This window comes from Plasmopara halstedii, assembly GCF_900000015.1.
Source record: "Plasmopara halstedii genome assembly, contig: Scaffold_1211, whole genome shotgun sequence".
NCBI classification, from domain to species: Eukaryota; Oomycota; class Peronosporomycetes; order Peronosporales; family Peronosporaceae; genus Plasmopara; species Plasmopara halstedii.
This window is the reverse complement of record NW_020188126.1, coordinates 100,235-112,609: the sequence shown is the minus strand read 5'-3', so window position 1 is coordinate 112,609 and position 12,375 is coordinate 100,235. Positions and strand designations below refer to the sequence as shown.

Below are 12,375 nucleotides of genomic sequence, written 5' to 3'. Positions count from 1 at the left end.
AAGACATGGCCAAGTTTATGACAATATCAACTTTTCTCTCCCAAAGAGAGAGCGATTCCTCATTGCTGGTCAGCGCGTCCAGGCGAACAGTTGCTATTTCTGACCCTTCAGCCACCGGTTCCCCACCCCATCGGAACCTCCGTTTATAAAAGCTTGTTAAGATGGTCTTCTTATCCCGGGGTCTTTCATACATTACTCTTGCGCAGGAGTCAGTCATTTCACGACAAGTGGTACGAAGTGCAACAGGTTTTGCCGAGCACATCGCACAGAGAAAGCTTATACTCTGTGTGTCCTCGCTAACCAACGTGAAAATGTTGGGCTCGTGTGCCACTACTAGAAGTGGAATCTTACGTATAGATAATTAGAAATTTGGCTACTGATTTTAGTACTGAGTTTGCTGATTTTACCATATCTTGTAGTGATATTTTGTATTATTGCGATATGTTTTCAGAGTTTTATCATTTCCAGAAATACTTTTTTTCGGATGCAGTGTAACTATTTTGTATAACTGAATGATAGCACTTTCTTATACCCTAATACTGCACCTTGATATTTTAATTGGGTACTTTTGAGTACCTCATAGTGAAAGTGACATTTACTTTAGCATCAAAATACTGTTTTCAAAATACCAGCCCATATTTTTACGGTATGGAGATCCGGTGTGATCAGTTCCTAGGATGGGGATTATGCCGTGGTCTCTGGTCGCGCAAACCTAGCACCTGGCTATTCAGAAGCAGGAGCCAGTCAGTGCTAGGCTTGGTAGGATCGTGTCCAGTTTAATTTCATTCCGCAATTTTGCATCCCGATCAAAAGAAACTATGAAGCTCGCAATCAGCCTAATTTTTGCTGCTACCGCTGTCACAGTCGCAATTGGCGGAAATCCCCAGTATTTACGCCAGCCAGATTCGGGGTCGCTCGAAACCGATGATTCTGCCGATTATGACAAGTCATCAAAGTACGCCTCATTAAAAGGAAAAGAGGATGACGATGACCTATCGGTCGATCTAGCCGAACTCTTCGACAAAGACTTGGGCAGTCTCGATGGAAGTGACCTCGAGCTCAACATCATGTCTTTGATTGGAAGTGGCAGTAACCAGGTACCAGCCCACAAAGTTTTTGAGGCCATTACGAAAATGGAAGGATTACTAAACAGCGGTTCTCTTGACGACCTGGAAGACGTTACCAAATCGTTAAAAGGCGCATCGAAAGGAGACCTCGACTGGCTAAACAACGACGGTGACTTCGACAAAAATGCGGGTAAGGGTGGATTTGCTGACTATGCCTCTCAGTCGTCAAAGTCTGATGACAAGCTGCCATACAATGACGACGAACCTGGCGATAACGATTATTTGACGACCGCCACAAAAGCATCCAAGGGTGATACTGAATGGCTTGAAGACGGTGGCAGTGCTGACGTTCCAATGGAAAAAGGTGGCTACACTGACTTTGCCCGGAAACCTGCAGATGTCTCGACTAAGACTGGTGGCCAATCCAACTCGGCGGGTCCTTCAACCGATGATGACAATTTCACACCAAAAAAAGGTCCTTACATGGGAGATGAGCTGACTTGGCTCGATGGAAGTGACGGAGATACTTCTGCTCCCATTGAATCTATTTTGAGCAGTTCAGATGTCGCGGACATTGCTAAATTCTTTGGTGCCCAAAGCCAGACTGGTGCCTTTGTTAAATACCATGGCTCAGATGACGATGATGTCAAAATTATCACGATTCCAAAAGCTGATGATTCCACTCCATCTAAGGGTACTTACAACGGTGGTGAGAACTCGTGGCTAGAAGCTAGCGACAGCGATGATGTATTGGCTAATAAGGGCGGATATGCTGACTATGCCACGAAGTCTGCTGGGACGTCAACCAAGACTGGTGGGCCAACTTATAATGACGACGATACTGGTTCTTCTAATGGACTGGACGATGAATCTGCCGAAGAAAGCGACGATACAGCAACCAAAGCTTCTTTTGCGTCTAAATCAGCCAAGTTTGGAGACGAAACTCCATACGTTGGCAAAACCTATTCCGGCAGCGGTTTAGGACTGATCGGCGATAGTGACCTACCCAAGAAAAGTAAGTGGGTACCGGTTCAAGAAGATATCGGCTCGGCTCTTGATGATAGGCTACAGATGTAGTCAAGTATCTGGATGAAGCTTTCCCTTTTTCATATTTGTTCTTTTTAATACATGTGATTCCAACTTTTTGACTTGTGTACTTTTACAAAGTAAAGAAATAATTGTAACAAACGGTTTGTTGGTTAAAATTTGCTATGTTACGGATTTCTGGAAAGCTCATCAACAGCGTGTGTCGTGCGAATGCATTGCTATGATTCGTGCGCGAACGTAAGATGCTTGCATCAGTTTTGTAATATTGATCAAACATTTGAAATTTTTATTTGACCGGTTTTTATCATCTGTAAAAGCCAAATCAAGCCACAAAACGTAAGTAACACAAAATACGTACCCTTTTGCGGCCTTACAGTTATCTATTTAACTAAGCGGTGCGTTCATTGTAACACCTTATATAATATGCGTACACATTACACTGTTACACCTTGTGACATACCAACGACGAATAAGCATTATTAGCTCTTGGGATGGTTGAGGGATGACGGGATGAAGTGTTATACCATGATGGAGTATCAGGGTACTGCAATCTTGTGTTCTCTACATTGTCACCTTTTTCTTACAATTGTACGAAATTCAAATTACACATGGTGTAATTCTGTTGAAGTATCGGTAATTGTAAGGACGAAGCGCTCAGAAATGGAAGAGTCCGTGGTAGACACGAAGCACCTTCAAATATAGAGCGATAATAAGCGTATCTGCTCCGTATTAGTGTCCGTATCCTGATTTCTGAATATAGGCACTTTTTGAAATACCAGAGGTAATCAAATATATGCACTTTTGCATTTGTCAGCGTGCAGTTCTACAGTCACACTTTCATCTGCGCAAAGTACACCGTCATCTTGTTCCACTTAGTGACAATAAGAGCCAATCCCAAGACTAAGTGATGATAGGACTGAAGGATGGAGTACAATTTCGAGGCAGTGTCCCCAGAAATGAACATCAGCTCAATAAGCGGATAGCTGTCAGTGTTTGCCATGGGATCGGGGATCTGGTGGTCAGAGTGTCGGAAGCAGATATTGCTCGCCTGAAAGACTCACCAGCTTTAACAAAATCGCAAAAAAGCAGTAAGAAGCGTTTCAACCTGACGCTAATAGAAAGAACATTTGAGGATCAAATGAGTCGGTGTGAACACGATGGTATGGCGACACCGTAACAAGAAGCGACTACGTGGCGGGACTGCCAGTAGCTATGTATATTACGTTGGTTTTTTTATCTGATTAAGAAATCCTAAGGTTTTAGATATAGGCGGCTCTGCCGCGAATAATAGATATAAATGCATTTTCGATTCTAGCTTGTTAAGGTTTTGGGTACTCTTGTAGGTAGCGAATTGCAATCCGCTACACTCGTACTGGTTCTTGTTGGTGACCTTAGCTTAACTTCCTCTAAGCAAAGAGCTTCGGCAGCCCTGCTGCAATGAGGCCACTGATGTTGAGATTTCAGCCTCTTAGGACCCGAACGAAAGAATTCGCTATCTGGATAAGGAAAGTCGAAATGGCCATGGATTCTGCAATGCTTCTAGACGATGCGATAGTTCGTCACGCATGCGGACCGCGAACGAAGAGATGGTGCACACTATTTCGATACTTCGGTAACGAAGCACTCATGACATGGGAAGATCTGAAGCAAAAAATGTCGCCGGTGCTCGAATAACCTAACCAGACGCGCTTCAAGTTCTCAGTAACCCGTCAAGGGAGTGATGATCTGGCGGTCTATAGCCGGGGGCTCAAACTACTATTACCGCAATGACGGCAGACACTCTACCATTGGCGATTACAGTTAGTCTCTGGGAAAGTGCGACTCGCATCAAAATTTTCCGCATCGACCCGCCTTCTTCAAGATTGCGGTGAGTGCTACATTTAGCGCAAAAAACAAGATCCACGCATCGAAAGCTGGTTGGGGGGGGTAGAAGCTCTATAAGCATACGAAAGGTGACTGACCTCAGCCATGGTAGAGAGGACAAGAAAGTTATTCTGGCTGTCAAGAACATTTGCAGCACTCGCACATGCTTCATTATTTCCGATATAAAGAACCACGTAGGATCGTCAACTAACCCCACGCAAGAGGACGACGATTCCCAGCAAGCAACTCTGCGCCTACTAGGAATCTAATGAGATTTTTTATATATTTTTATAGGTCAATCTAGAATGTATTCTCAAAAGCGGCAAATTTTTTTGGAAGGGGGACTCACAGCCCAGAACTGTTGGTTGAAAACCGTAATGTCTGAATTTTAAGAAATTCCGAATCTTGATACACTAACGTAATATGGGCGACTGTAAAACAACCGTGTGCAGTAGTTGGAAGCATTAAGGATCTGAATTTCGGAAACAGAGTTCGTATGGCTTGCGAAGGGAACACTGGTGAAACGGTCGAAAGTTCTGCTGATCTTTCCTGTTAGACTTGAGGACTATTACAGCATCGAAGTTTTTCTTGTCTTAGGTATGGATTTGAGGTGCGTCTCATCCTAAGTATGGCGTGACTTACAAACAATGATCCATATATTGAAGGCAAGTTAAAAACGTTAAGTAGCTCGAACAACTTTTTTCCAGGCGAAGGATTGATGAGGAATGAATTGACTTACATCAGGAAGCAGAGCGCTTCGGCCATGACGCGGAACTACAATAGCTTTGGCGCGGATCACGAGATTCCCCGTAGCCTGGAGCAAGGCTCAATAGTAAGAATTAGCTGCGGCCACAAGATGAATTAGAGAGAAGCAGTCATATTTTGTGAGCAAAAAGGTGTTCTCTACCGAGAGTAAATAAAAGACGGTGTATTGTCGTGTATCTGGTGGAAACAGCAACAAGTTGATGTCTCTTGCGCCAGAGCCTGTCTGGACGAGAAGCCAATGTGAATCGCGGTCTTTTGAATGGATGGGCGACTATTTAACGCAATTAGGAAAACAAGGCGTTATAACCTATCCTTTTCGCGATGTATCAGTACTGCTGATTCAGAAGTACCCTGTAACCTTCCATTATGCGAGGTAGTGATGCTGTAGATTTTGTGGCAGAAACGATTGCTCACTGTTAATGAAGGTATGTAAAGTAGTCAAGAGATCTAATCCTTTTACTCACCACATCCGGCACAAGCCCTGGTTGATCTTAAGGAATAATCTGTAAGTAATGTTTGCAATAAATTGCCAGTCACCAAATATACACTATTGCTACCGTAGGAGAAGACCACTACATTTGTAATATATGGGCACATTATTCTGATTGGTAATGTAAGGATACATTATTCAAAACACTGCTAGAAATAGCGCGCCACGTACGAGCAGAAAATTCCTACTATAATTTTCTAAAGCCATATCACGATGTAGCGGCAAACGACCCACCATCCGTGTCGCCTCCGATCACACGTCAATGTTTTGTATCAAAAGAAGATACGCATCGTCAACGCTTTGTTACTGCATGGAGCATAAAGTAACATATACGAGAAGGATGAGTTTTTTCGTTTTTCCAAACTCTGCACCGACCTTTTGAGAGGAAACGTATAACGACAGTTTCGAATCGTGCATTTCTATGGCAAGCTCAATGCAGTCACTCTTTTGGCGCAAGCACTAATTCCACAGGCAATATTTTCTAATTAATTAACTTAGAAAGCTGATTTTGTCGATGCCAGCCATAGACTTGTTGATGTTATTAAACCACACGACTCGAGCACTAACTGCAGCAATCCAACGTGAATGCTCAAGCCGACGTTATGTGCTCTGCAAAACTGTGGACTAAGGTAATGTCGTAAATAGGTTTGTGCATAACAATGACAAGGTCCAAGAAGCTTCGTCATCAGATGATTGAACGTTGGTACAAGTATCTAGGTCATCAGATTTACCAGTGTTCCACCAACAAAGGAATTGATGAAGTGGCTAGGCCTGGCCAAGAGTTCATAAAAAATTTAATTCATGCTGATTGGATAGCAGGGTCTCACTCATTTTTTAATACCATGCTGGGGCGCTACAAACGAAGCGGCCCTCGGGCTGTGAGGGAGAACATCATGCATGCATGATTCTAGCTTTTTTTACTTTGATGTGCCCATTCACGCCGTCTGTAACTCTTTGGTCGTTGCAGCTGACGGTATGATCACGAGATCGCGTTTTAGAATCAAAAGCAGCATACGGATGCCAGAGGAAGGCTAAAAGACATGAATACGGTGTATGTGTAGGAAAGGGTTCATCATACCCTAATCGCATACACTTGAACTCTTTGTGGTTTTCAAGGATAAGTTGCGTCCAAGCAACATTAAACCGCTCATATTTCGAGCAAAAAGGATTCGAAAATACAATATCAACAAATTGAAGCAAGTGGGAACACATCCTGCGCGTAATGATAGTTTGATAAAATCAAATTATGCCCCCGCTCTATTGAGCCAGTCAATTGTGAAGTGCTCTGTTTGAGAAAAGCATTGTCCCTACCATCTATTCAAACAAAGCCACCGTACTATCTAGAGCAGCGACGCAATGTAAATCGCTGAAGCACCTCAACCACTTTATACGGTCAAAAAATCCAGCAAGCACTCTCAAAATGGCGGCGCTCGCAAGTATCAGCTACAAATCCCTGAGAGAGACAGCGTATCGCTGTAGTTATATACTCATGAGAGTCAGTCAAGTGAGGGCCTCCCTTCGCCAGCACTGCTCGAGGAGCAAAAGGTGGCTCAAATCAAAGTGAATCGGACAATGGATTGGTATGTACTGCAAAGTTGGAGACAAAAACTGAGTAAGTGGGACAGACCTTCTCACTGCAACTTTTTATGGGAGTTTCAGCTTCCCCTTTGGAAATATGTTCTGACGCCAGTTTCGCTTGCAACTAGGTACAATCTTTAGCTCTATCTTTTTTTGAAAACAAAGATTGGTACTGAAGAGCGCGGCGCGTTCTTCAGTAACAACCTTGTTCCAAGGTTTAAAGTCTGGTCGACAGATGTGATTTGATTTGAACTGAGAGAAATGAAGGAGTTAGTAACTAGAGCTTGAGACGGTGGGTTTTCACCTCGACGTATATACCATCCTTTAGATTTTATCGTCAAACAATAAATCTTGTGTTTGTTGACCGTTTACTCACTGAAGCTAGCACTCAGAACTGTTCGAATCAAAAGAAACGTTATCTCCATTAGGTGCGCAAACTGAGTGCGATATGCTTCAGCACTCTCGCTAGTATCTAGTGCCCAAGATTGAGTCTAAATGGAAATAAAGAATACTGTTGACCACTGCGGCATAAAGCGATGCTTATTACCCTGAGAAACAATGGATTTCGGTGGCACATGTACCTGCACAGTAACCGCTGACTGCTCGCTCTGCTCTGTGATGTCACAAAGCCTGCACACATTGGCATAAAGGAGATTTTAACTTGGCACGACGAACAACATCAGATAGATCAATATGAAATCACGACGTAATTTATCTTGCAGAACGTATTAACATTCATGGGCTTGCTGACGATTCAAGCCCGGCTACCCGAGCCAGACCCGACGCAATAGTGAAGATCCGGACGCTGTTGTGAATCCACGGCACGATGCGACTATCTTTCAAAGCAGGAGAAATTGTGCAGAGGCGAGGCAAATTGTAGAGATCGCATTATCTTCGATTAATGGCTTGGACGAATGCTTTCAGGCGAGAGCAGAGGCGCCTGATCGGTTTTATAAGCCAATGCAATTGTTCCCATCATACGTTGGCCTCCACTGAGAAAATGATCTTCAGCTCGTCAGTCGCAAGGAGTGTGCATTTATTTGGCGCTAGCTGGATTATTTAACGGTAAGTTCAAAAGAGACTAGAAACTGTCCTATAAACCACTGACGTTTCAGTATCCAGTGTTGCGATTTCTGAGGCCACATCGTGACGATTGACAGACCGACATCGACATTTTCTCGAGCATATTAGTACAAGCAATGGTATCAGTTGTGGTTGTCTACATAAGACACATGATAGCGGTGCACGAGTGAGTGCGAGTGATCAACAGGCACTTCAGTAGCATCGATAAGTGTATCTTTGAAGCCGACATAATTTGATATCTGGGATATTTTCGCGGTGAGTATGCCTTGCAGGCATAATCCTTAAAAATCAGGACCATTGTAGATTGATCAGCGCCTCTGTATCGAAAGGTTATTTTGCCTTCCATTTTTTGAATAGTTACACAACAAAGTATGCCGACATAACACAATACTAAGATCTACGAGAGAGGCGGTCTTTCAAGGCCTTAAATGAAAGCCACAGTAAATCTCAATTCTGTCTCGCTCAGATTCAGGCCGATAATTTCATGCTGTCTGTGGTGCACATTAATTAAGACCCACTTACATATATTCAGCTAGTAGTGTGTAGTGCTCACGAGAATATGTTGTCTCTCTTTCAAAAATGTCGTACAAGGAAGTACAACTCGTCTCGTGCAGTATACAATACATGAGGTCCTCGTTATAAGAAACTACCACAGATGAGTCACTGGCCAGACTGTGATTAGAATACCTGGTGTACCTTAAATTGAGTTCAAAAGCCTAATTGATAGCAATGTGCTTCATGTGGTGTACTAGATATATCTGTTTTGCCGCTTTGAACTAACAGGACTCAAACGCGACTACGCGTTCATACCCATTTACATATGCTTGTGCAACGGGATTAACCTTACCCAAGTTTTAAGGGTTGGGTCACACATGATGGTTTTACAACACAATGGTGTGGCTACACCTTAACAAGAAGCCACTACGTGGCGGGACTGCCAGAAGTAATGAATTTAATTAAATTTTTCCTAGTTATTTAAGAAAACTATAGATTTGTATATATGTGGCTCTGCCGCAACAAAGCAAAAAAAATACAGCTTACATTTTGAACGGAAGAGTGGTTTGCCTTGGATAAATGCTGTGAGTACATTTGGGGTGAGCGGATTGCAATTGCTACACTCATACTGACTCTAGTATATAATGTAAGGTCGGTGACCTTAGCTTAGCTTCCACTAGGCAAAGTGCTGCGGCAGTCCCACCGCACTTGGTAGAACTTGTAGTCAATCTGCATGTGTGTCTTTACGACTGATCCTTTTTGAGGATGGAACAACCCTCCTATTTCCCCCAGGGGATGCAGGGCGGGCTCAAAAAGCTGATGTCTCTGCTTGGACATGAGGGCACGCAACACCTCGCTTCACAGGGACCTGAAGCGCTCAGCGCGCGCCTAAAGCAGGACATGACGGCGTTGACAGCGTCTATGATGCCGCCGTCAACGACGGATGCCTCCCCCAGACCCAGGCCGACCATTGTGAGCTTTAAGACCTTCGAGAGAAAATATGGAGAAAATCTCCTGCTCTCGGTGAGAGAGGCCGAGATGGATCTGGCGACCGCCATGCTCCATACTGAGCAACAGCGCGTGGCGCTAGCCAACTATAAGCTAGTTGGTCGAGCACTTGAATCGCCACTGACGTGCGACACTTTGTTTAAAGCGGCGTTTTTTTCTGGAGGGAGCTGAAGCTGTAACGAGTGTTCTTGCCGCCTAACCAGGCATATCGTGTGCGATCGTGTTTCCTTGCCGGCCGCTCGGACAAGAAAGTATTGGTGGACTTTGTCCAGGAGTTGCGTACTCTCTTTCATTGCCGGGATGAGAGCCGATCCTCTCCTCGAAGAGGTCACAGTGACCGTCTTTATGGAGGGCCTCCACACTGGCGTGGCCAGAATGGAAGTACTCCATGTGCGTCTTCTTTTGAAGAAGCAGTATATGTTGCATTGAACGCCGAATTCAACTTTAAGCGGGTTTGACTTGGTCGGAATGCACACCCTCAGAGCTCTGAGCCAATGTTCTTCAGCTATGCTGAGAAAGAGGAGTAAGAACTCCGAGCTACCGGTCAGCGATCGAACACCCGACGGCGCCGTCACCTTTGGACTGATTGTCCCCTGCGCAAGGCGCGTCAAGGCTCATCGAAATGGCGACCGCTCCCTACCAGTCTGGTTTGTCGCCGGAAAACGACAACACCCAGCAGGAGCGGGCCGCACTACTGGGGGAGAAGTGAGTTCTGTTGAGCCTCAAGGAAGTAGAGGTCAGATAGGCCCAGCCCCAAAGGGCTCTGTGCTCTTGAACGCGGAACGTGTATGCAAGCCGGGCTACTGGTCATAAAAGCGATCATGGATGAATTTGAAAAGCCATGGAAGATCCTAATCGACTCCAAGTTTTTGGGCAACATTGCTTGACGCTCCACGATGGAAGGAAACAAGCTGTATGCGGAGGCGCTGGAGGCGCGAATGAGTGGCATCGTCTCTGTCCGCTTAGCAATAAGGGCATGTGTCACGGTGCCGACGGACCGTGTGGACCTCAATGTCAAGTTTCTTGACTCCAATATCTTGGAACGCTGCTTAGTTTTATACTTGGATTCACGGTATGATCTGATCCTTGGCGTTCATAGTTACAATTAGCTCAACGCAGCCACCATTCCGGCACAGAAGCCGATTCCTAGGGAGGATGTTCGCTAGAACATTATGGTTGGATGAACAAAGAACAGTGCACTCGACTTGGTCGCTGGGTATTACCATTTGCTTACGAGATCGAGCGATATTTCGCTGTTAGCGCTAAGTAGTCCAAGCGGTATGCGTTAAGAGTGGGTGGTGATACTCAAGGGCTGTCAAATACACCAGAAACATCTAATCGTCATGTGATGCAGTTGTTCAGGCACTACCGGGCCTATGCATCAACATATTTTGACATCATCTTCGTCCACAGTCATGTGGGGCACGGTGGGACGGATGTATCAAAACGCATTGTCTATTTGAGATCGGTGCTCCAGTGCATGCCCACGAATAAGCTGTATGCTAATGCAAATAGGTGCACATTAAATTTGGCGCTGATAAAAAACATTTTTAGGGTGCTGCACCGGCAAGCGTGGCCTTATAACACTAAGGTCAAGGCCATTGTGGACTGACCGCTTCCAAAAGAACTTGCGCAAGTGGCTTGGTCGCGCCAACTATTTGCACAAGTATTGCGCAAATAATTCGGAAATGGAACGACCATTGTCAAATCTCCTTGAGAAGGATGCAAGACGGTGTTGGGACACGGAGCATCGGGAGGCTTTTGACGGGGTCACAGACAGTCTCCTTCATGCACCAATACTAGCGTTGACAGACCCCGATAATTCTTTTAGCGCCGTCTAAGACGCTTCGGACTTTGCCATCCGCTCTGCACTGCTGCTCGCAAATGCTGGGGGTGAGGACGGGTGATTGCGTTTGAATTTTGCCAGCCGAAGGCTACGGTGAATAACTACCCAGCTCACGACAAGGAAATAATTGCGATGAAGTATGCACTTGTCATGTTTAGGGTCCACCTGCTTGGCTCCAAGCCGTTCGTGATCTACACAGATCATGCGTCATTACGCACTGTGACTCAGTCGCCTCACCTCTCGCGGAGGATGACCAGGTGGCTCTCCTTCTTCGCAAATAAGTATGACTTCTAGGTGAAGAATAAGCCAGGAAAGCAGAATGCTTTGGCTGATGCGTTGTCACACAGACTGAATGAGGAGCTTGCTCATGTCACGACGGTAAAACTGTCAGTGACGGATTTGATCCGCGCACATACGAGGGTGATGATATAGGCATCGCGCTGCTACGGGCTCTCGAAAGCAAGGAGTTTGAAAACTCGAACAAGAAATTGTCGGCGCAATTGTGCGCACGGTTACACCGATATTCGTTTGCTTTATCATAGCACCGACTCGGCGGATACGTAACGAATTGTTGTTTCTCACGATTAGGATTTGAAGTACCGCATCCTCGATGAGGCCCACGACACCCCACTCAGTGGTCATATGGGTTGTGCGTGTTGACCGCCGAGTCCTTCGGTAGGCCAAACCCAAAGTCCATACTCATGGACTGCAAACACCCTAAGGGAACCGGTTAGCTGGCCAGCGGCGCATATGGAGAGGGTTTCACCCTCTGCCACGTCTCAGATGTGCTCACATAGGTGCTCGCCTATTTGTACAGCTTGGAGCACCGGTAGTGTCAATTCACAGAGCTGTGGTGTGGTGGTCTTTGTGGACCGTTTGAGCAAAATAGCTTATCTTTCGGCAGTGCCGGACACCATCGACAGTGTGGATACAGCGTGGCTGTTTGTGAGTCCTGTCTCTCGGCAACATAGAATCCCGGACTCAGTTGTCTCTGAAAGATAGACCCGGTGGCGTGGGTCGGATGGTCAATGCTTCTGGACCTTACGCTGTGTGGCGCGGATTCGAGCCCCTCAGCGGACAAAATCGTAGTCGTACCAGACATGCAAGAAATGGCGGCTGCATGCAAAATATTC

The 12,375-nt window shown here is 45.4% G+C and overlaps 4 protein-coding genes across 4 annotated transcripts; 2 read left to right on the top strand and 2 right to left on the bottom strand.

Annotated features, from left to right (window-relative positions):
- Positions 1 to 818: 818 nt before the first annotated feature.
- On the top strand, positions 819 to 2,144 carry PHALS_00694 (uncharacterized protein; the record flags this gene model as incomplete). Its single annotated transcript, XM_024730415.1, has 1 exon — positions 819 to 2,144. One exon carries the CDS (start codon positions 819 to 821, stop codon positions 2,142 to 2,144), a length of 1,326 nt encoding a protein of 441 aa, XP_024580694.1.
- Positions 2,145 to 4,184: 2,040 nt separating this feature from the next.
- On the bottom strand, positions 4,185 to 4,442 carry PHALS_00693 (uncharacterized protein; the record flags this gene model as incomplete). Its single annotated transcript, XM_024730413.1, has 2 exons — positions 4,185 to 4,242; positions 4,327 to 4,442. 2 exons carry the CDS (start codon positions 4,440 to 4,442, stop codon positions 4,185 to 4,187), a joined length of 174 nt encoding a protein of 57 aa, XP_024580693.1.
- Positions 4,443 to 4,942: 500 nt separating this feature from the next.
- On the top strand, positions 4,943 to 5,175 carry PHALS_00692 (uncharacterized protein; the record flags this gene model as incomplete). The annotated part of the gene is made up of 2 exons (XM_024730412.1): positions 4,943 to 5,065; positions 5,143 to 5,175. 2 exons carry the CDS (start codon positions 4,943 to 4,945, stop codon positions 5,173 to 5,175), a joined length of 156 nt encoding a protein of 51 aa, XP_024580692.1.
- A 992-nt stretch (positions 5,176 to 6,167) lies between these two features.
- PHALS_00691 (uncharacterized protein) lies at positions 6,168 to 6,383 on the bottom strand (the record flags this gene model as incomplete). Its single annotated transcript, XM_024730411.1, has 2 exons — positions 6,168 to 6,263; positions 6,324 to 6,383. The coding sequence occupies 2 exons, from the start codon at positions 6,381 to 6,383 to the stop codon at positions 6,168 to 6,170; spliced, it is 156 nt and encodes a 51-aa protein (XP_024580691.1).
- Positions 6,384 to 12,375: the final 5,992 nt, after the last annotated feature.